The 24873-nt window shown below is 39.3% G+C and overlaps 1 protein-coding gene across 2 annotated transcripts in view; it reads left to right on the top strand.

Moving 5' to 3' along the window:
* LOC111159396 (family with sequence similarity 168 member A) overlaps positions 1-24873 on the top strand; it is a 205521-nt gene that overhangs the window by 123910 nt on the left and 56738 nt on the right. For both annotated transcript variants that reach the window (XM_022521818.1, XM_022521817.1), the window contains exon 2: positions 11805-11892. In XM_022521818.1, coding sequence (XP_022377526.1) covers positions 11823-11892 — 70 coding nt within the window. In that variant the 5' untranslated portion in view covers positions 11805-11822. The remainder of the gene's footprint in view (positions 1-11804; positions 11893-24873) is intronic.

The raw sequence follows: 24873 nt of genomic DNA, 5'->3' as shown, positions 1-24873 counted from the left end.
TTACTTTTAGGCTCTCTGCTTAGAGGACCCCTTTCAGTATTTCTCATAGGTCTGGTTTGGTGACCATGAATTCTTTTAGTTTTTGTTTGTCCTGGAAGCTTTTTATCTCTCTGTATATTTCAATGACAGCTTAGCTGGATATAGTATTCTTGGCTGCATACTTTTTTTGTTTTAGTGCCCTGAATATATCATGCCAGTCCATTCTGGCCTGCCAGGTCTCTGTGGATATGTCTGCTGCCAATCTAATGTTTCTACCGTTGTAAGCTACAGACTTCTTGTCCCGAGCTGCTTTCAGGATTTTCTGTTTGTCTCTGAGAATTGTAAGTTTTACTACTAGATATTGGGGTATTAACCTATTTTTATTGATTTTGAGGGGGTTCTCTGTGCCTCCTGGATTTTGATGACCATTCTCTTCTCCAAATTAGGGAGGTGTTCCACTTTAATTTGCTGCAGTATACCTTCTCCCCCCCCCTTCCTTCTTCTTCTTCTGGGATCCCAGGTATTCTAATATTGTTTTCGTCTTATGGTATCACTGATTTCTCAAATTCTCCTCTCACGATCCAGTAGTTTATCTCTCTTTTTCTCAGCTTCTTTATTCTCTTTTTTCTTAAGATTTTATTTATTTATTTGACACGGAGAGAGAGATCACGAGTAGGTAGAGAGGTAGGCGGGGGGGGGGGGTGGATAGGGGGAGCAGGCTCCCTGCTGAGTGGAGAGCCTGATGTGGGGCTTGATCCCAGGACCCTGAGATCATGACCTGAGCCGAAGGCAGAGGCTTAACCCACTGAGCCACTCAGGCACCCCATCAACTTCTTCAGCTTCTTTATTCTCCATCATTTGGTCTTCTATATCACTAATTCTCTCTTCTGCCTCATTTATCCTAGCAGTTAGAGCCTCCATTTTTTATTGCACCTTATTAATAGCCTTTTTTATTTCAACTTAGATTTTATTTCTCCAGAAAGGGATTTTCCAGAAAATATCTTCTCTGTTTTTTTCCAAGCCCAGCTAGTATCTTTATAATCATCAATCTGAATTCTAATTCTGACATCTTCGTAATGTCCACGTTAATTAGGTCCCCGGCAGTCGGTACTGCTTCTTGTTCTTTTTTTTTTTGAGGTCAGTTTTTCTGTTTTGTCATTTTGTCCAGAGAACAGATGAATGAGAGAACAAATGCTAAAAGGTTAACAACAACCCCAGAAAAATGTACACTAAAGAATTCAGAAGAGACCCGATACCAGGGGGAAAAGAAAGAAACAAAGAAACAAAAAAGAATGTGATCAGGCTGATGAATAGAACAGAACCACTCACTAGATTTTGGGTGTATTTTGGTCTATTAGAAGAAACTGCCTCCTAAAATTTTAAAAAAGAAAAACATACACACACACACACACACACACACACACACACACAAATAAGAGTGAATACAATGAAGGGATGGAATATGACTGTAAAAATGAACATTAAGAAAGATTTTTTTTAATGAATTGATAAAATAAGAAGTTGGTTGAAAAAAGAAAGAAGAGGGGCGCCTGGGTGGCTCAGTGGGTTAAAGCATCTGCCTTCAGCTCAGGTCATGATCCAGGGATCCTGGGATCGAGCCCCGCATCAGGCTCTCTGCTCAGCAGGGAGCCTGCTTCCTCCTCTCTCTCTGCCTGCCTCTCTGCCTACTTATGATCTCTGTCTGTCAAATGAATAAATAAAATCTTTAAAAAAAAAAAAGAAAAAAGAAAGAAGAAAAATTTAAAAAAGAGAGAGAACCTGATTAGACTGGTGAATAGAACAAAGCCATATGCTAGATTTAGGATATATTTTGGTGTTTTAGAAGAAACTGCATCCCAAAATTTTAAAGGAAGAAAAACATATCTATATACCAAAAACAAGGTTAAATACAATAAAGTAATAGAATATGGCTGTAAAAATGAAAACTAAAAATGTTTAAAAAGGAATTGATAAGTTGGTTGGAAAAGGAATGAAGAAAAATTGAAAAAATCGCAAAGTAGAAGAAAAAAATAAAGAAATTTTTAAAAAATTAACTTGAAAGACTAAAGAATCATAGGGAAAGAACCATGAATTCTATGTGCTGTATTCCCCTAGTGCTGGAGTTTTGTAGTTCTCATTGATCAGTAAACTTTATCTTGACTGGATGTTTTTATTGATCTTCTGGGACAAGGGCCTGTTGCAGTGATTCTCAAATGTCTTTGTCCAGGTGGAATTGAACCACCCTTCTTAGGGGCCAGGCTAAGTAATCTGCTCAGGTTTGCTCTTGGTAGCTTTTGTTGCCTGAAAGCTTTCTTTACAGCTTTGGACGACTAGAATGAAAATGGTGGCCTCCCAGTCTCTAGCCCGGAGGAGCCGAGAGCTGGGGGCCCCACTCCTCAGTTCCCTTCAGAGAAAAGCCGTCAATCACTCCTGTCTCCCTGGTCTCCATCCACACTCTGTGCTCAACCAGCCTGTGACTGAGTGTTTCTTTTTTCTTTTTTTTTTTTTTAAAGATTTTATTTATTTATTTGACAGAGATCACAAGTAGGCAGAAAGGCAGTTGGGGGGGTGGGGGGGGGGGAAGAAGGCGCCCTGCTGAGCAGAGAGCCCTATGCGGGGCTTGATCCCAGGACCTTGAGACCGTGACCTGAGCTGAAGGCAAAGGCTTAACCCACTGAGCCACCCAGGTGCCCCTGACTGAGTGTTTCTATCTCTGGCACACAGCCTTGTTTGGAGTCTCCAAACCCAGCAGACTCCTGTGGTGCACTCCCATGCTGCTCCTCCGGGGGAGGAAGGGGAGTCTCCCTGGGTCTGCTGCTCGAAGAGCAGTAGCCCAACTGCGCCACAGATCATGGTTTATGGCAACCCTGAGCTGAGATCCCACTCCTTGGCTCACTCTTTGCAGCTGGCTTCTCTGCTCTGATACCTGGGAGCTCTGTCACGCTCAGGGACCCTCAGTCTTCCTGTGACCCCAGGGGTCCTAAGACTATACTGTCCCCAGTGAGGATTCCCACCGCCCACCCCTACCCCTGCTTATCCACTGGAGTGACATCCCTTAGCTGAGCAGACTTCTGAAAGTTCTGATTTTGTGTTCTGCTGCTTTCTCACTTGCTTGTAGCCGGCTGATGGAGGCTCCCTCCCCACTGTGATCTAGCTTCCCAGATATCCCCTAGGATTCACTTCTCTGCACATCCTACCTTCCACAGAGTGGTCGGGTTTTCTGTTCCTAGAGTTGTTGCTATTCTTTTCTTCAGTTTCCTATTGAGTTCGTAGGTGTTCAGAATGGTTTGATAACTATTTAGCTGAATTCTTGGGACCAGATGAAATTTAGATCTCCTGCGTCTCTGCCATCTTGCTAGCACCAATCAAAACTACATGTTTTAGATAATATTTTGTGGCAACTCTTAATTCAGATTCTTCTGCCATGGAGGTTGGATATTGTTGCTGCGTGATTTTGTTTATTTAGACTATTCTATAGTGTCTGTCTTTTTGCATTGTGTGACTACTGATGTCTTATTAAAATAACCATGAATACTTAATGATTTAAACATGAAATTAGCTTTTTCTGATCATATTTTTAAAATTATTGTTTTAATATTTAAAGCTGGCTTCTTAAAAGTCACCCCTGGGTCAGCATAGATTAGTGGTCAATGATTGGCTTAAACCCTGGGCCAGGGAATCTACCCTTTGCTAATGGATCTGTTTATCATTTGGAGAATGTATTCAGAGTTCAGTCAATTTGCGGTTCTGCTCCAACCTTTACTTTCAGTGTGTTCAAGGCCTTACATTCACATAGAGTCAGTAGATAGCTAGGACCCCCTCCAGTTTCTCCTTAGCAATAGTGAAGTCTTACCACCAGGGTTCCCATAGTCGGTCTTATCAAGACTCATTATGGCTTTTTGTTCCTTTGTATTCCCTTGTAAATTTGTCATTTGTCTGCTCTGTTAACCTGCTCTGACTAGTATTCTGACCTTAGTCTAGCTACAGTGGTAGCCTTCCTGGATTGTTTACTATTGTTCCCCAGATTGTCCCTCTATTGTTTTTGACAGTGATGCTGGGCAATCTCCAGAGCTGATTTGCTATGCTCAGCTTCAGATTAAATCAGCCCACTCTGGCACCAGTCGTCCTCTTGGCCTGACTGGACCTGCTCTGATGGAATTACTCCCAGGGAGCTAGGGGTTGGGAGATAGGGGCAGCCCTAGGATAAAATGCTACAGATTTTCCCTGTTCTTAGTATGGTTCAGTAATTTTTCTTCTTCTTTTCTTTTCTTTTCTTTTCTTTTCTTCTCTTTTCTTTTTTCTTTTTTTTAAAGTAAGCTCCATGCCCAGTGTGGAGCCCATTGTGGGCCTTAAACTCATCACCATGAGATCAAGACCTGAGCTGAGATCATGAGTCACTTGTTTAACCAGCTGAACCACCTAGGTGCCCTTGTTCAGTAATTTTTCTCAGATAGACATTTCTCAATTTGAGAAATTTGATGTATGCCTTTGGTTAATTTTCAGAGGTGCAAATTGGTTGGTTTTGACCATTTTGTTCAGTTTTATTGTTGCTTTCTGGGGAGAGGGTTTGCTAAGCAGTTTAAGCATTCCAGAGCTTTAGGAATTGCCCAGTTAGACTCTAACCTCCTTTGGGCAGACACCATCTTTCTCTTTTCTGTACAGTATCCATCCAATGTGAATTAAACCTTTGAGCTTTCATTTCTTTATCTGTCAAATGAAATTAATAATCCTTGCATTGCTTACCTCAAAGGATCAAGTGAAATAGTGGTTAAAAATTTTATAAGGTATAAACGCTTTATAAGATTCTTTGAAAAATTTAAAGTAGTTTGCAAGCCACAACACTGATTCCTAACACTGCAACCTGTTGTGCATATACTATTTCCAAGTATTCATCCTGAATACATGGGTTTTTTTTTTTCCTGGTCATTTTATGCTCATGGGTTTTGCTGTTGGTTTGAAAGAAATAGTTCACGTGTTTTTGGTGGGCAGCAGCAGGCCACTTACAGAACAGTCTGGGAATGAAAGCTAGTTCCACCAGGAGGAGAGTTTTTAGGACCTCTGTTTTCTCTTTCACTGTTGTTCCACTGCCTGGCTTACCACTTCTGGTTCTGCAGTTAGAGAGGTGAGCTATCAGTGGAGGTTTCTGTGGACATCGGATTTAAATACTGGAGAGATGTGGAGCCAGGTAGTTCACTGGGATATGCCAAGAAGTGCCAAACACTTTGGAGCTTTTTTAGAAGTTGTTTTTTTTTGGAGAAGCATGAAGGATGGTTCATCATGCATTCAACTACTATGTATTCAGTGTCCATTATGTGTGAAGTAATGTTCTGGGTACTGTGGATACAAGACAAAGGGAATCCTTCTTGTGGAACTTACACTAATGGGGGAGAGAATAAATAAGCAAGAAAATATATCAGGTAGTGTTAGGTGTCAGTAGGAAAGGTAAAGTAGGATGAAGGGACATGGAATAACAGAACTGTTTTAGGTAGGATGGTTAAGTTAATAAGGAAGTCATTTCAGATAAGGTGAGATTTGAGCAGAGACTTGAATGAAGTGAGGGAGTATGCCATTTGGATATCTGAGGGAAGGGTATTCTGGGTATAGAGAAGAGCAAGTGCAAAGATCCTGAGATGTAAGCTTGCATGGTATGTTCAGGAAACAAGGATGTCATTGCGATTCAAGTGGAGAAAGCTGAGGGATAGTGGTAGGAGTTAGGCAGGATGTGCACAGAGGGCACTTTCCTTATTTAAGAAGTGAAATTACATTGGATGGGTAGTATATGGCAGCTGAGATTGTAGAAGTCAGGCAGACAGTACTTTTGTTCTCTTGTAACTGACCATGTGTGCCCAGAAGGGACCCAGCTGATAGATATGAACTGCCTCCATGGTGGGATCTATCAGGGTCCAAGCATAGCACAAGGGACTCTGAGTTAAAGGGAAGGGTTCAGAGCCTGCCATTCCAGAGGAAAATCTAGTGCTGGGTTTAGGAAACTGGGAAATTCAACTATCTCGGTGGAAATAGCTTGGACATTGGGATTAGACAGACCTGGCTATGAAACTGACTTTTTCAATTCTTAGTAATGAGACTTTGGGTAGTTTACTTTATTTCTCTGGACTTAAGTTTATTTAACTATAAATACAGTGAAAATAATACCTGTTTTGCAAGATCACTGTGACCTTTTGAGACTTATAGGGATTTGATAAGATAGGTCCCTACCATAGTACCTGTCACATAGCGGATGTTCAATAAATAGTAGTTGTAATAGAGGTAATATTTATAATAGTGGTAATGGTTAACCCCTACAGAATGCTCAGTGTGTATCAACCATTGTAAAGAGAATTCTTAGGTATCTCAAATTTAAGTCCAAATTCAAATTTCTGTTTTTACTCCAAACATGCTCCTTTCATAGTTCTTATCCCAGTAAGTAGCATTTTTATTATTCTAGTTTCTCAAGTTAGCTTTGGAGTCATTTTTAATGTTCTTCTTCTCATACTCCATATTCAATCCATTAGTAATTTTTGTCAGCCTAAATCTTCAGAATATATCCAAAATAGGACTCCTTCCCAGTGTGTACTTCCCAGTGTGTACCACCAGTACACCACTGCTGCCACCCTATTTGAAGCCACCATTATCTTTCATCTGGATTATTTCAAACAGCATCCAAACTGGTCTCCCTTCTTCTCGAACTCTTGCCTTCTTGCCATCTCAGCTCAACAGTCAAAGTAATCTTAAAATGAAGTCAAATCATGTCCCTTTTTTGCTCAAAATACTCTAGTGGCTTCTTATCTCATTTCCGATTAAAAAACAAAGTCCTTATACTGGCCTGCAAAGCTTGGCATGACTAGACCCTCATTACCTTTCTGGTCTCACTGTCTACTCTTTTCTCTTTGTTTCACTGCTTTCCAGCTAAACTGGCCTCCATGCTGTTTCTCATATGTGGCTCCACTTCAGGGCATTTGCATTTGCTGTTTCCTCTACTTGGACAGTTTCCTCTCAGTTGTATGTTTTGCTTCTTCAACTCATTCATTGCTTAGATGTCACTCAATGACATTTTCCCTAGCTATTTTAAAAATTGCACTCTCTCCCCTTAGTGCACTCTGTCCACTGCCCTCAGTGGATTTCTCTATTGCATTTACCAGTATCTAATATTTCTCTATTGCATTTACCAGTATCTAATATACTAATATATTTTACTTTTTAGAAAATTTTGTCTCCTTCACCCCCAACTCAAATGCAGGTAGGAATATTGTTCTTGTTCATTGCAGTTCCTCTATCAGGCTTATGTGGGACAGATCGCATTTGGGAAGGAGAGTCATAGGCAATGTCTTCAGACTGTTTGGGCTTCAGAATCTCCTTGGGAACATAGATTCCCGAGCCCCATCCCAGAGAGCGCATAGAGAATATTGTATACCATGTGAAGGAGTTTGGATTTTATTCCCAAAGCCTTTGAAGAGGGTAACCCATACAACCTGTGTTTTAATAAAGAATATCAGGGATGAGGTAGACTGGATGAAATTTTGGAAAAAGAGACCTCTTGGGACTGTTGTAGTAGTTTAGACAAGAGATTCTAAAACTTAAAACAGACAATAGCAATGAGAAAGGGAGTTGCTGATTGATCAGGTGTGAAAGAGTGGGAGGAATTTAGGATTTTATATATATATATATAAAATTTGTATTTTTTATATATATATATGTTTTTCTCTTAGGTGCTAGGTGGATGGATTGTCACTAACTCTGAGACAGGCAATACAGGATGGAAGAATGGGCCTGGGAAAATATGGCGAGTTTAGTTTTGAGTATAGTGGATTTGAGAAATGTTCAGGAACTAGGGTGTGTGTGGGTATGGATGTGTGGTCGAGTGTTATAATAATTATTGTGAGAAAGATGTGGATTTGGAAGTTACTAGGTTTTATGTATAATGAACTAATCTAGGCAACTGCTAATTGATCTTTTATCTCTATAGGTTTGCCTGTTCTGGAAATTTCATATAAATGGAATTACATAATATGTGGTCTTTTGTGACTGACTTTTTTCACTTAATATAATGTTTTCAAGGTTCATTCATGTTCTATATCATATATCAACACCTTTCTTTTTATTGCCAAATATTTTGTTGTATCAGTGTACCATATTCTGTTTATCCATTCACCAGTTGAACATTTGTTTCCCTCTTTTGACTATTATGAATAATGCTGCTATAAACATTCATGTGGACAAAACATTTTTATTTCTCTGTAGTATATGCTTAGGAGTGGAATTGTTGGATGTTATGGTAACTCTAAGAATTTGAGGAACTGTCAGACTTTTTTCTAAAGGGGTGTATCATTTTACATTCCCACCAGCATTATATGAGGGTTCATTCTCCACATCCTTGCCAACACTACTTGTTATCTTTTTGATTGTAGCCATCTAGTGTATGTGAAGTATCTGATTTGGTTTTGATTTGCATCTTTTCATATGCTTATTGGCCACTTATATAACTTTTTCGAAGAAATGTGTGTTCAGATCCTTTGCCCATTTTTAAATTGGATTAGTGGCCTTTTTATTATTGAATTAAGAGTTCTTTATATATTTTAAATACGAATCCCCTGTCCTATACATTTGACCCTTGAACAGCACAAGTTTGAACTGTGTGTGTCCACTTACACACGGATTTTTTACAGTACAGTGCTGTAAATGTATTTTCTTTTCCTTATGATTTTATTAATAACATTTTCTTTTTCTAGCTTGCTTTGTCATAAGAATACAATATGTAATACATATATAAAATATGTGTTAATTGAATGTTTGTTACGGTGAGGCTTCCAGTCAACAGAAGGTTCTTGGTAGTTAGGTTTTTGGGGAGTCAAAAGTTATATGAAATTTTGGACTGCAGAGGGGTTGGGGCAGAACCCCTGCATTGTTACAGGGTCAGCTGTTAATGATTTGCAAATTTCTCTCATTCTGTGGGCTTTCACTTTTTCTTTTTAATTTTATTTTTTATAAACATATAATGTATCTTTATCCCCAGGGGTACAGGTCTGTGAATCGCCAGGTTTACACACTTCACAGCACTCACCATAGCACATACCCTCCCCAATGTCCATAATCCCACCCCCCTCTCCGAACCCCCCTCCTCCCATCAACCCTCAGTGGCTTTCACTTTCTTAACGGTGTCCTTAAAAGCAGAGTTTTTAGTTTTGGTGATTTGGTTTTTTGTTTTTTTTTTTTCCTTTTGGTTGTTTGTGCTATTGGTATCATATTTAAGAAGCCATTGCCAAATCCAAGGTTACAAAGGTTTATGCCTTTATTCTCTTCTTTCCTGTATGAGTTTTATATTTTTAGCTCTTTCATTTAGGTCTTTGATACATTTGGGATACTAGTCTTGACCCTGCCTTTACTTGCTTTGTGACCTTGGACTGTTCATTTGCCTTTTCTCAGCCTCACTTTTTTCATCTGTAACGTGAAAGTTGATATATGTTGTATATATAGAACAACAGAAAACAGATCAGTGGTTGTCACAGGCTGGGAATCAGTGGGAGGGTATTGACTACAAAAATGAGAGAATTTTTGGGGGTGGTGAAAATGCTTTATATCTTACTCTTAGGGGAGTTCTTATATGACTATACATTTTTCAGAGCTCACAGAATTGTATATCCGAAAGGGATAAGTTTCACTATATGTAAATTATACTTCAACAAATCTGTTTAAAAAAAAAACAAATCTTACAACAACTCTACTGTAATATTCTTTCTGTTTTGAAGCTAGAGGAAACTGAAGCTCAGAAAGGTCAGTGGACTTGCCTGTGGTCCCACATTTGATCCGTGGCAGTTCCAGGATTTGAACCTAAATCTGCCTGATCGTAGAGTTTGTGATCTTCTTACTCATTTTTAGCCTGTCCCTGAAACTATTAACAGTGTGTGGATTCTCTTCTGAAAGGTTGACCTTCCCTTGAAAGCCGGGAACCCTTTCTTCCTGTGAGCAGCTTCCCAGACGGGGCTGTCATTGTTAATCTAAGTTTTGAACCCTGGCAGATCTCACTTCTGTTGGTCATGAGTTGGGCTTGGAATCGATGCTGTTGTGGAGTGCTGCCCAGGCATGATCTCCTTTTGAGGCTTTGGCCCGCATTTTGGAGCAGCAGGAGACCGGTTCCAAAGCTGATGCATTTCTTTGGTTATGAAAAGCAATTTCATACCTTGCCCAATCAGCAACACGAGGTACCTTCTCAGTAGGAGAGTGACCAGATGTTTATAGAGCTAGTTGTACTGCTTAGTATTTCAATAGCCTAGCTTACCCCAGCTTATTTAGCAGAGAACTAGCTGGGCAGAAAAAGATCCCAGCCACGGAAAGCATACAAGTAGTCTTCGGTGTTGTTGTTGTTGTTGTTGTCACATTACCACGGTCATCATTTACCCCTGCATGCCACCCAACAGTGTGCAATGTATTTTTGACATTCTGACATCTCTCTTAATTCTCCCAGTACCTTTCGGAGAGTGCTTATATTTAGAGAGAGTGTATTACTTGGCTGTATTCTTGGATAACTGTGGCTGCCAGGGTATTTTCTCCTTAAGATGTGCTGAAATATATTATCTCCTGTAACTTTAATCCTCAACTTTTTCTGGTTTCAGTTTGTCAACTGGTGGTAGTTTAGTTGGTTGCCTTGGGGTGATTTGCCTGGGCTGCCCATTGGGTACATTTCAGGAAGTTCTAGCCTTTGAAATTGACTGGCGACATTTCCCTTTTTGCCTGTTTGACCGCCCTACCTTCATCTCCTTGGGAACCTATTTTTACTCTACCTTTCCTTCCAGAACCCTGGTGAGACTTAATTAATTGCAGAGCAATTGTCATCAAGCCAGCTGTTCACTGCCTATCTTGACATTTGACTTGTTTCCTATCCTGAGGTGCTACAAGAGAAGTTAATGACCTAAAAAATTGCCCATCCATCATTTGAGCCTAGTTAGGAGGGAATTGTTTGATTTTTATGAAGTGTAAATAATGTATTTGTAGAGACAAGTTTTTTAAGTGTGTTGTCCTATATATCAGAGATGGTTCCCTAAACAAGATGGGACAAATTGGCTGGCTAATAGAGTTTAATGACAGATTTTTCCATTAATCAGGATGGAGAATGTGCTTCATTAAGGTAATTAACAGAGCACTTGTACAGGTGATACTTACTGTACACAAATATCCAAGTTTATTTCTTTCCATTGGATAAATTTTGAAAGAGATCTTGGCTGTGTTTTCTTGTTTGCATTAAAAAGATCAATGGCAAAAACTTCTATTTTTTCCAAATCTGCTGGTAACTGGTATCTTGTCCGCTGCAGGTGCAAAGGATTGGTAAGACACTTGCTTCTCTTCCTAATAGTTCCTAATAGTGCTCATTGTTTGGCTCTTGGGCTCCCCCGGTGAGCAGTAGAAGTGCATCTTTTCCTAGCTCCTGGACTAGCATCCTTAGAATTAGAAAGTACTTCACAGAGTCTAAACTAATTGGTTTTACAGCAGTACATTGGACTTCAGTGAGGCGAAGTGACTTGGCCAGTGCCACACAGTATACTAGTAGCAGAGTCATCTGTGGGATAGTGGGTCTGATTCTGAACTGAAAGGCAAAAGGCCTGTGTTGGCATTAGGCAAGTTGTAGCTCCTCTCTGCTTCTCAGTATGTTCATCTGTATAATGAGCAAAGTGTATAGCATAGGGCCAAGTACAAACAAACGGCTTTTTGTTTAGTCCTCTTTCTGCTGTACCATGTGTTCTCTGTGAGTATAAACTGAAAATTATAGAGGGGAAGCTGGTGTCCGGGAAAATAAGCAGTCAGTAATCAGTGCTGTTTTCTTTGTTTTTCTAAAGGTTTCTCAGTCTTCCGCAATGAACCCAGTGTATAGCCCCGTGCAGCCTGGGGCTCCTTACGGCAACCCGAAGAACATGGCCTACACAGGTGAGTGGTGTGAGAATTATTCTCGTTTGGAAAAATGGTGGTTAAGGACATTACAGGTAACTTGCTGAATGACTTTTGTTGTATTTTACCAGAGCCTCCAAAAGCTCTAATAAAGCTTGGCAACTTATAGAAGAGATATGTCCAGTTCTTACTGGTCCAGTTCTTACAACTAAGCATTATTGAACTGTCAACTAGGGGAAAGGAAGGGAGGTAACATTTAATTATTGAGTACCTACCATAGGCCTGGCCCTGTGATTACTTTCACGTATGTTTAATTTTAATCTTAAAGCAGTCCTTCATGGTACAGCTTCTTATCACCACTTCACAGTTGAGAAAGCCATAGTCATAGTAAGAGACCATGAAACAAAACCAAAAATAGATATTTGAACCCAGGTCTGCTGATTCTGAAGACTAATTCTTTTCCTAAACTGTATACCAAGCTCTTTTCCTATTTTTCTTTGTGTATGTTGTCCCTCTCTCTGGAGTGCCATTTTCCCCTTGAGCTTCACCTTATTCTTTAAGAGCTCAGCTCTGAGCTTAGACAGCATCCTTTCAAGAAGGATTCTCTCCCTTACTTGGTCTTGGGCAAAATTTTTTAACCTTCCAGAGCCTTGGTGCTCCCATTATAAAATGAGGCCGATAGTATTATCTTCCCTCCCTTCCTCCCTTCCTTCCTCCTTTTATCCCTCTATCCTTCCATCCTTCCTTCCTCCCTCCCTTCCTTTCTTTCCTTCATTCTTTCTCATTCTAAGTTTTTTTTAAATTGAAGTCTAGTTGACATATAATATTACTTTAGTTTCAGGTGTAAAACATACTGATTCAACAAGTCTGTATGTTGTGCTAGGCTCATCACAAGTGTACCCACCATCTGTTACCATATAACACTAATATCACTGACTATGCCTCTGCTGTCCCTTTTATTCATTTTATATCTGGAAGCCTGTGTCTCCCACTCCTCCTGTCCTATTTTGCATCCCCCACCAAACTCCCCTCTGGCAATCATCAGTTGGTTCTCTGTATGTACAAGTCTGTTTCTGCTTTTTGTTTATTCACTTATTTTTTTAGATTCCATATAAAGTGAAAACATGCACTATTTATCCTTCTCTGTCTGACTTACTTCACGTAGTGTAATATTCTCTGGGTCCATCCGTGTTGTCGCAAATGATAAGATCTTATTCCTTTTTTTTTTTTTTTTTAGATTTTATTTTTTTATTTATTTGACACACAGAGAGAGAGATCACAAGTAGACAGAGAGGCAGGCAGAGAGAGGGGGAGGCAGGCTCCCTGCTGAGCAGAGAGCCCGACGTAGGGCTTGATCCTAGGACCCTGAGATCATAACCTGAGCCGAAGGCAAAGGCTTAACCCACTGAGCCACCCAAGCACCCCACTTTTTTTTTAAAGAGTTTATTTACTTATGTGACAGAGAGAGACACAGCAAGAGAGGGAATACAAAGAGGGGGAGTGGGAGAGGGAGAAGCAGGCTTCCCGCCGAGCAGGGAGCCCAATGCAGGGCTCAGTCCCAGGACCCTGGGATCATGACCTGAGCCGAAGGCAGCTGCTTAATGACTGAGCCACCCAGGCACCCCAATCTTACTCCTTTTAATGACAAGAAATATTCTATTTATATACTCACACACACCCCATCTTTTTTATCCATTCGTCTGCCAGTGGACATTTGGGTTGCTTCTATAATTTGGTTATTGCAAAAAATACTGCAGCAAACATAGGGGTGCGTATATCTTGTCAAATTAGTGTTTTCATTTTCTTTGGGTAAACACACAGTAGTGGAATTACTGGATCATATGGTATTTTGTTTTTAATTTTTTGGGGAACCTCCATACTGTTTTCCACAGTGTCTACCAATTTACATTCTCATCAACAGTGCACAAAGGATCCTTTTTCTCTACATCCTTACCCACACTTGTTGTTTCTTGTTTTTCTTACTTTAGCAGGAAGTGATATCTCATTATGGTTTTGATTTGTATTTCCCTGATGAGTGATGTTGAGCATCTTTCCATGTGTGTGTTTGCTGTTTTTATGTCTTTGGAAAAATGTCTATTCAGATCTTCTGCCTATTTTTAATTGGATTATTTGATTTTTGGGGTGTTGTGTAAGTTCTGTATATATTTTAGACAGATCCCCTATCCATTTTTAGTTGAATTATTTGGATTTTTGGTGTTGTCTAAGTTCTTTATATATTTTGGATATTAATCCCTTATTGGATGTATCATTTGCAGATATCTTTTTCCATTCGGTAGATTGCCTTTCCTTTTGTTGATGGTTTCCTTTACTGTGCAAAAACTTTTTATTTTGATGTAGTCCCAATGGTTTATTTTTGCTTTTGTTTCCCTTGCCTTAGGAGACGTATCTTAGGAGACCCTGCAATGGCTCTTGTCAAAGAGATTACTCTCTGTGTTTTCTTTTCAGAGTTTTATGATTTCAATCTCACACTTAGGACTTTAATCTATTTGAGTTTATTTTTGTGTATGGTGGAAGAAGGTGGTCCAGGTTTATTCTTTTGTAAAAAGCTGTCCAGTTTTCCCAGTGCCATTTATTAAAGAGACTATCTTTTCCCCATTGTATATTCTTGCCTCCTTTCTCATAGTTTAACTAACCATATAAATACATAAATGTGGGTGTATTTCAGGACTCTTCTGTTCCATCGATCTATGTGTGTCCTTTTGTGTCAGAGTCATACTGTTTTGATTTAGGGGTGCTATCAGGATTAAATGAGATAGTGTAGGCACTGAGCATGTAATATCTGGCACAAAGTAAATGCTTTAAAATGTTATTTACAAATAAATAAATATGGGTAAAATATGGTAATAGAAGTAAATGAGAAAATGAATTTAGATTGTCTAGCATGGTTCTTAGCATATCATGCACCTTCAAAAATACAGTATTCATTGGGGTGCCTGGGTGGCTCAGTCCTTAAGCATCTGCCTTAAGCATCATGATCCCAGGGTCCTAGGATCGAGCCCTGCATTGGGCTACCTGCTCAGTGGGAGGCCTGCTTCTCCCTCTCCCACTCACCCTGTTTGTGTTCCCTCTCTTACTGTCCTGTCAAATAAATAAATAAAATCTTAAAAAAAATACAGTATTCCAAGGTGAAGGCAACAGTATATATAAACACATGGGGAAGTAGGAAGGTGTGGTGAGGATACTGTCAGTACTTGAGGTTTGCTGGAGTAGAGTAGAAAAGGGGAATATTTAGGGGGAGCGCGTGGCTGGCTCAGTCAGAAGGGCATGCGACTCTTGATCTCTGTGAGCTCCATCCTGGGTGTGGATATTACTTAAAAAAAATCTTGGGCAGCCTAGGTTGAGCTCCAGACTCTTGGTTTTGGCTCAGATTATGATCTTGGGATTGTGAGATGGAATCTGCACTCTGGCCTCTGCACTAGGCATAAAGTTTACTTGGATTCTCAGAACTCCTTATGCACGTCTCCTCCTCCCAGGCTTGCCCATGCATGTGCTAGCTTTCTCTCTCAAATCTTTAAAAAAAAAATAATAATAATAAAATCTTTATTAAGAAAGAAAGAAAAGGAGAAAAGTGGGAAATGATGTTCAAACAGTAGATGAATAATGATTGTGATGGCAGGAATGGAGGTGGGGAGGTAGAGAGTTTTGGCCCAGAAGAGAGCCATTAGCAGTGAATGGAACGTACTGATTCCTTCTTATAACTTTGTACTTTACTGTGTATTCTGTATAACTTCCTAGACTGAAACTGGAGGGATCTCCAAGAACTCTTTCTCTGATTGTTCCATACTTTGTTATATAAGAACACTAAAGTGGTGCTTCAGAATTCCTCAAGTATGTGATTTGATTTTTAAAAAATATTTAGCACTATTTTTATAAATATTAAGAAAATACTTAGAACTATTTTTATACACATAAGGTGAACAATGTATTAAGCTTCTAAGAATGCGTGTTAATTTAAGTAAAACACCAGTAGTTGCAGCTTCCTATATTTGTAAATCAGGATTTTCTCAATGCGAGGCAACCTAAATAACATTCAGAAATATGTTGGAGGTTGAGCCTGGTAGAATTATAGCTGTTATCACTAACTTTCGATTTCATATGTTTGTGTTTATCACAACAGCCTTATTATCCTATGTAACCTTAATAGTAAATATTTTGAAATTTCTGTTTGAAAATATTTACTATAAACTAAAATTGTTGTATGTTTATTCTATTAAAATTAATTCCAATAAATAGGACCCATTGAGTAGTTGCTCTTTTTCTTCCCTCTTTAGTGTCTCAGCAACCTAAGTCCCTTTGGCAGAGAGGACTGAGCTACTCTGGCAGACAGAGCCCAGGGGAATCCTGTGGGTTTCCTGTGATCTTGGCTGCCTTCATTTTCACTTAATTGCTAAAATTGAGAAAGAAGAGAACAGTTGCATTTATCTATTGATTTGCTCAAAAAGATTAGGCAATGTGATATATTGGAAAGGAAATGGACCTTGTTTCTACTTGGCACATGGTAGAACTTGGTAAGTGTATTTTGATTGAATGAATAACAACCAGATTCAAATCCCAGCTCTGTTAAATAATAGCTAGGTGACTTTGGGCAAGCTGCTTAACCTCCCTAAATTTAAATGTCTGTTATAAACTGGGATAATATTACTTATTCCGTAGGATAGTTGTGAGAATTAAATGAGATAATTAGTATTCTTCCCAAGGGAAAGAGGGAAGACTTGTTTCTACTAAGTCTGAAACTATATTTTAATTTCTCTGCTACAGATTCTAGGACTACATAGGAAAATTAACCCCACACAAGTAGAATAAATTGACTTCACACAAGCCAAAGCTCCAAATTCTTACGGAAACTTTCTTTTTTTAATCTAAGCTTCCTGTTGTCTCTCTGTACTTTTGAGTCTTTTTTTTTTTTTAAACGACAATGTAACTCCTCTAAGGTCCAAGCTTTATGGAGGGGAATTTAGGCCTCTCCAGGGCCTAAAGCCTCCTCTCCCACCCCCAGTGGCTATAAAAATCAAGCCCTTTAATTGCCCAGACCAAAAACCTTCCCACAGCAGTTCAACATTGGCTGTGAGCGTTCCTGATTTTTAATTTTCTCTTCAATTTTTCACCCCTGGGATTTCTTTTTCTTTCATAAAAATCTCAACTCTGTGGGGCTCCTGGGTGGCTCAGTCAGTTAAGCGTCTGCCTTTGGCTCAGGTTATGATCCCAGTGTCATGGGTTTGAGCCCCTTATTGGGCTCTCTGCTCAGCGGAGAGCCTGCTTCTCCCTACCCCTCTGCCTACTTCTCCCTCTTTCTGCCTATTTCTCCCCCTGTTTGTGCTCTTTCTCTCTGTCAAATAAAATAAATAGAATCTTCTTTAAAAAATCTCAACTCTGCCTATGTTTGTTATGTAACATGAAATGTTTTATATTTTATCCAGCTTTTCCAGGTGTTAGGTGTAGGCAAATTTTCAGGTTATCTTCTCCTCCATAGTGCTGGAAATAGAAGACCCAAGTAAGATAATTTGTAAACAGATGCCAAATATCATGCATTAAAGCAAATTTTTGTTATTGTTAGTAATAGCAATGGTTATGTTAAAGAGTATTATTTGGCAAACACATGCTAAGTACTTTTTATGTATGAATTACAATCTTAACATAAACCTCATAGTACTCGTTTTCTACCGTTAAAGAAATTGGTAGTTTAATTCAGGTTTTAAGACTTGCCCAGTGTATATTGCTCCCAAAAGATGAGGGAAAGAGGTCTTTATGATTTCAAAGTGTACATGCTTCCTTATAGTAAACTGATCTGTCTTAAAATATGTACTCTTTTCACTCTTTCCAGTGATAAGCTAGTTGAGAGGGTTGTTTTACAGTCTCGGAGGTTTTAGGACTAGGGATCCTCATCTTTGAGGGGCTAGAAGGCTGCTCCTGGCCAGCAGTTTGGGGTCGGCTAGTGTAGTGTAGTAGAAGGAAAAATGGAAGTTCAAGTGCATTGTGGTATCATCTGCTTCAGAGGTAATGGGGTAGTGCCACAGGGAACAGATGTTGGGAAAACTCCTGATTTGAAATTCTCTGTGAAATCTGAGAGGGAAATAAAATATAATTTCACAGTTAATGATTCCAACACCAGTTCTAATGTATGGGGCTTTTCCTCATACCACACAGTTCTCCGATACCAGCTGGGTGTCCTATAATTCAACTCAATTCTGAGATATCTCCCTGGCAATAGCATGTGATTCCGCAGGTTGAAGGCTCATTCCCACAACTGTCCTCACTTCTGATGCTAATTGCAAGTCCATGGTGTTGCCTGTGCTTTTGACTGATAGCCTGTAAGTCAGAGGTTCCCACAACCACTGCCTTGGGTTCAAATAATCTTCTAGAACGGCTCATAGGACACAGGAAACCAGTTTACTCACTAGATTACTGGCTTATTATAAAAGGATGTTATTCAGGATTGGGTAGATGGAAGACAAGCATAGGGCAAGGAATGTAAAAACGGGCATGAAGCTTCCGTGCCTGCTTTGAAGGGTGCCATTCTCCTAACCCCTCCATGTGTTTACCAACCTGTAAGCTCTCCAAACCTTGTCCTTTTTGGAGACTTCATTACGTAGGCACGATTGATCAAACCACTCACCATTGGCAATTGATAGGTCAATTGCCTCTCCCCATAGGTCAGGGATTGGATAGGACTGAAAGTTCCAACTTTCCAATCACATTGTTGGTTCCCTGGCAACCAGCCCCCATTGCTTTCCAGAAGTCATCTCATTAACATAAAGTCAGGTGTGCTTGAAAGGAGTTTGTTATGAATATCAAGGTATCGTTATGGCTCTTACCACTTAGAAAATTCCAACGGTTTTAGGAACTCTGTTCCAGGAATGAAGACAAAGAGCAAATGTATATTTCCTATTATAAGTCACAGCATCACAGCAATAGTATGTATTCCAGCAAAAAGCTATCTTAAAGCCAGTTGACAGTATTGTCTCTCCTCCTTTTTAAAGTTCCTTTACTGAGTGCTTACTGTGTGCCAAAAACTGAGCTCAGTGTTTTACAGATAATATTTTTATACTTGCAACAGTCCTATGAAGTGGTTATAATTAGCTCCTTATGCATCTTGGAAAGGAGAATTTAGAGAATATGTTCACATACTTGAAAACACTTAAAGCATAGATAGTGTAATCAACTCTGTTTGTGTCCCCCCAGATTTATATGTTGAGGCTCTAATTCCCCATGTGATGGTATTTGAAGAGGGAACCTTTCTGAGATAATTAGGTTTGGGTGAGGTCATGAGAATGGGGCCCTCATGAAGGGGTTACTGCCCTTATAAAAAGAGGAAGAGACACCAGAGCTCACTCCCTGCCATGTTAGGACACAGCAAGAGGGTTGCCATTAGCAAGGCAGGAAAAGAACCCTCACTAGAACCCAATTGGGCTGGCGTTCTGATCTCATACTTCCATCCTCCAGACAGTGAAAAATAAATGTCTGTTGTTTAAGCCACTCAGTTTGTGGTATTTTATTATGGCCACCTTAGCTGGTTAATAAATACCCTTTACGTAGTTTTACTATGTCAGGGAGCTCTACAGAATGGGGCATTTCTTTTTCTGAAAGGCCTCAGAACCTTTCTCTGTCAGAAGTTTGCATTGTAGACAAGACCTAAATTATTCTTCACACTTTTTCTTTTCTTTTTTTTTTTTTTTTCTTTTCTTGAAATGTTCTGATGGTAAGAGATCTCAAATAGGTGCTGAAAAGAAGACAGGTTTTGGAGTCTGTCAGATCTGGGTTGGAATGTAGGCTCTGCCTCTAATTAGCTGTAGGACTTTGGGCAAGTTACTTAATTTTACTCAATCTTTGTTTCCTCAACTCTAAAATGGGGTAGTGATGTATACAGATGATTGGTTCACAGGTCCATGAAAATGTTTATGATGTCTCAGATACCATGCTGGGCTCATAGTTGGTGCTCAGTTCACAGCTGAGTTAGTTATTAACAGAGTTTGTTATTTAGATTCTGCCACTTAAAAATTATGTGATGGCAGATAAATTATTAAACTTTTCAGACCTTAGTAATCATCTGAAAAAGAAAAAGAGAAAAGTATTAGAACTTTATTCTTCACAAGACAGCTGAGAGTCATAAATGTAACAGGGCCAGCCATTGACTTGTAGTGAAGTTTCCAAAACCAAACTAGAAAGAATTCTGAACAGATAGACCTCTTAAAGTATCCCATCATTTTAGATGGAGAAGTGTTTTTGCAGGAAATACTGGGGCTGGGTCTCCCTATTTCGGGTCTGTGTATTTATTGTCTCTCTACCACAGAGTAACAACCAAGGTTTCATCCTTGAAAATCTTCCTTGTCTATATCCTCTCCTGGCTACTACTCAATCCTCTGCTGGCCCATTCTAGGTCATGTGCTCTCCCCCACTCTTGTGCTGGGCCCTAAATGAATTCCCTGCTTTTATCTAGCAGCAAATGTCTGTTTAAATACTTCAAATACCCTAACAAAACACATGATGCTCAAGGTTGGAAAATTAGGAAATTGATATGTTCAAAGACTTCAGTGTCATTTTCAGGTTTTTTCTAGAGTTTTTTTTTTTTGTTTTTTGTTTTTTGTTTTTTTATTTTTTGCTTAGAAACAATTTAAGAAACATATTTGTATTTGACACAATTTTTCAGCCAAGGGACCTTGATAATTAAGCTGACAGCCTGCAGATACAACGAATAATCTGGTATACTAGTGAGATTAAAAAAGAATATCTGTCTTTGCAGTGACCCAAGCCCTGCACCCTTCACCTTCCTTTGTGAAGATCACCTGATAGAGGTTTTAAGACTGACAAGTTTGTTCTTTGCAAAGAACTTTTGTGGGGGTTTTTCCCTCATATATTTTTTTAAATTTTAAAAAGATTTTATTTATTTATTTGACAGAGATCACAAGTAGGCAGAGAGGCAGGCAGAGAGAGATGGAGAAGCAGGCCCCCTGCCGAGCAGAGAGCTCAATGTGGGACTCGATCCCAGGACCCTGAGATCATGACCTGAGCTGAAGGCAGAGGCTTAACCCACTGAGCCACCCAGGCACCCTTATTTCTTATAACAAGTCTAGAGAGATAGTCTCTGTTTTCCAGATGAAACGACTAGGGGTCAGCTTTCCCAAGGTCACGCGGTATAGCAAAGCTGAAACTCCGGATTTTCTGCATTACAAAGCAAGAGCTTTTATTGCTCTAGCCTACTTGGCTATACCTTGGACACCATAGAGATTAGGATCTTAGATGAGCCAGGGAAATAGATTTCGATTCCTGCAACTGCTCCACAAAACCCCCTTCTGATACTCAAACTGATCTCTACTCAGAAAAGATTTCTCAGGTCAAGTTTTTCGTCCATGACTAAAAAATGTCTCTAAGAAGAATTCTTATTAACTGTTCTCAATATGGTTACTAGTAATCTCCTTGTTTTGAATCCAGTGGACCCTTGTCAGCCTTCATCTTAATTTGGCACTCCTATATCATTTGATGCTCCAGATTCATCCCTTCTGGAAGTTTTCTCTTTCTTTGCTTTCCATTGATTACAATATAGTTTTTCTGTTTGTTTATTTTTCCATTTTTTTTTTCTTTCTTCTTCTCTGGCTGTTCCTGAATCTGTCTGCTTTCCAGTTTTTCTATCCCCACTCACTAGGAAACGTTGGTGTTGCCGAAGAGCCCAGTTTCTCTTTCACCTTAGTTCCAGCTACTATCTGTAGGCTGATGATTCATAAACTCTAGCTCTGCAGCAAACCTCTCTTCTGAGCCTCAGACCAGTTTATCCAGCTGTCTTCTGAACATGTCCATAAATGTCTCATACTTTGCTCAGATATATCATGTCTAAAACTGAGCCTATTATCTTTCCCTGTAACTCCCCTTTACTTTTATCAATTTGTAATTGGTACCATCCTTCACCTATTCCCTCAAATCAGAAACATAAGCATCATTCTTGATATCCCTTTTTCTTTTGCCTTCTAAAGTTAGATACTAAGTCCTATCCTTTTTTTTTTTTTTTTTTAATTTTTTGTTTATTCTGGAGAGAGAGAGAGAATATGTGACTGGAGGCCGGGGGGAGCAGAGGGAGAGAGAGAATCTCAAGCTGACTCTCCACTGAGCACTTCTGTGCTCAGTCCCAGGATTCTGAGATCATGACCTGAGCTGAAGTCAAGAGTTGGCTGCTGAACCTACTGAACCTCCCAGGCACCCCAGTCCCACTTTTTAAAAATTGTGGTAAAATACATATAACATAAAATTATTTGCCATCTTAATCATTTTTAAGGGTACAGTTCAGTCACATTATGTACATTCAAATTGTTGTGCAAGCATCATCACCATCCATACATAGAAATCTTTTCATCTTACAAAACTGAATCTGTACACCCATGAAATAACAGTTCCTTATTCTCCCCCTTTCCCCAGCCTCTGGCAACCACCATTCTGTATACTGTATGTCTCTGAATTTGACTACTCTGTATACCTCCTGCAGATGGAATCATACAGTATTTGTCCTTTTATTTCACTCACCATAATATCCTCAAGGTTGTTCTATGTGTAATATGTGTCAGCATTTCCTTCCTTTTTTAGACTGAATAATATTCCCTTGTATGTTTAGGCCACGTTTCTTAATTCATCTCTCAATGAACACTGGGTTGCTTTCACTTTTGAACTATTATGAATATACTGGCTATGAACTTGGGTGTGCAAATATCTCTTTGAAACCTTGCTTTCAGTTCTTTTGAGTATATGTCTAGAGGTAGAATTGCTAGATCATATGGCAGTTCTGTTTTTAATTTTCTGAGGACCCTCAATATTGTTTTCCACAGCAACTGCACCATTTTATACTCCTACTAGCAGGGCACAAGTGTTCTACATCCTTGCCAACTTGTTTTTTATTTTTTATTTTTTAAAATTTATTTTTTTAAAGACTTATTTATTTGAGAGAGAGGGAGAGAGAGACTCCAAGCCTGGCTACATAGATAATGTAGGAGGTTTGAGGACAGCTCTTCCTTACTAAGAAGCTCAAAGGAATTGCCAGACTTCAATTATAATTGTTCCCCCCAAAAAAGAAAATTTCCTATAAACCAAGTTTCTCTGGGGATCTGTGCTATCTCTACATAATTTCATAAGTTGAAAAGTCTCCCTGTTCAATCTGATCCATCCAGAGGGGTTGACCAGTCACAACAGATTGCCCAGATTAAATGTCCTAAGTCTCAGTTCATTCACCTACAAAGCAAGAACAATTTCTTCCACACTGGCCACCTGTCCCAGACTCTCCTTGCCATGGCAGACGGCTACTCACTTTTTCCTTCCTTCCCTTCCTTTTTCAAAATTTACTGAGAGTCTGTTCTGTACCAATCCCTGTCCCAGGTACTGGTGAAATATATGCATACCTCGGAGATATTGCAGGCTCCATTCCAGATCACCGCAATAAAGTGAATATTGCAATGAAGTGAGTCAAACGAATTTTTCTGTTTCCCAGTGCATATAAAAGTTATGTTTGGAGGTGCCTGGGGGGCTCAGTCAGTTAAGCATCCAACTCTTGATTTCAGCTCAGGCCATGACCTCAGGGTGTGAGATGGAGCCCACTCAATGGGGAGTCTGCTCAAGTTTCTATCTGCCCCTCCGCCTGCTTGCTCCCCACTCTCTCTTTCTCTCTCTCTCAAATAAATCTTTAAAAAAAGAAAAAGTTATGTTTACACTATACTGTAGTCTATTAGGTGTGCAGTAGCATTATGTCTAAAACAGAAAATGTGTAGGGGCACCTAGGTGGCTCAGAGGGTTAAGTCTCTGCCTTCGGCTTGGGTCATGGTCCCAGGGTCCTGGGATCTAGCCCCGCGTCAGCCTCTCTGGCAGGGATCCTGCTTCCCCTTCTCTCTCTGCCTGCCTCTCTGCCTACTTGTGATCTCTCTGTCAAATAAATAAATAAGATAAAATCTTTAGAAAAAAATGTGTATACCTTAATTAAAAAATTTTATTTCTAAAAAAATATAAACCATCATCTGAGCATTCAGCAAGGACTAATCAGCAATCACAGATCACCATAACAAATATAATAATGAAAAAGTTTGAAGTATTGTGAGAATAACCAAAATGTGACACAGAAACATGAAGCAAGCAAGTGCTGTTGGCAAAATCATACTGAGACTTGTCACAAACCTTCAGTTTATTTTAAAAAATGCACTATTTGTAAAGTGCAATAAAATGAGGTATGCCTATAATGATGGCTAACAACAAAACAATGCTTTAGGCCTAATAAGAGCATAACTTTATACCAGATGTTTTACACATGAGTGTCTTGGAAAGTAAAAAAGCAGTATAAGGTGAATAAAGAGAACTAGTTTAGCTTCCAAAGTTTTGGGTTCTATTCCAACTTTAGTATCTGTCAGTCCATCTATCTCTCTAAAAAATGCTTAGTATTCATGGCACGTCAGGGACTGAGTACTAGAAACACGGAATTAAATCAGGTATTGAATTTATGGTGAACTGTAATAAGTGTTTTCCTTAGGTAGTTATGAGACCTCAGGTTCCTCGCCTGAGAAGAGGATTGGACCTGATGATCTCTAGTGAAACTATAGTTCTAAATAAAAACATATTGCCAGCCACCATCTGGAATAAAAATATAGATACATAAGATGAGTGGGAAATGGCTGGAGGTATCTGAATGGTCAGGTCATAAAAACCTTCTCTTGCCAGCTAAGGAGTTTGGATTTCAACCAAACGCAATGAAGTATCATCAAGGGGTTTTAAGTACTGGAATGAGGTGGTCTAATTTTCAAGTTAGAAAAATTATTTTGGGTGCTATGTAAAGAATGCACTGGGGAGAAAGTATGTGACAAGGCAGGAAGACCAGTTAGGGGAAAATATAAATAATTCAAGAAAGAGTAATAATGGCCTGATAAGGGTAGGAAGGATGGAAGAGAAACGTCAAATCTGAGAAATGTAAAAGGTTTTATAAAAAATAAAAATAAGAAGTGTGTTGCCTGGCTGGCTCATTTGGTTAAGCTACTGACTTTTCTT

The sequence above is a fragment of the Enhydra lutris genome, unplaced genomic scaffold (genome assembly GCF_002288905.1).
Source record: "Enhydra lutris kenyoni isolate GAN:26980312 unplaced genomic scaffold, ASM228890v2 scaffoldscaffold68, whole genome shotgun sequence".
Lineage (NCBI taxonomy): Eukaryota > Metazoa > Chordata > Mammalia > Carnivora > Mustelidae > Enhydra > Enhydra lutris.
Note: the sequence above shows the minus strand (reverse complement) of the source record. Positions and strands in the feature narration are given on the sequence as shown.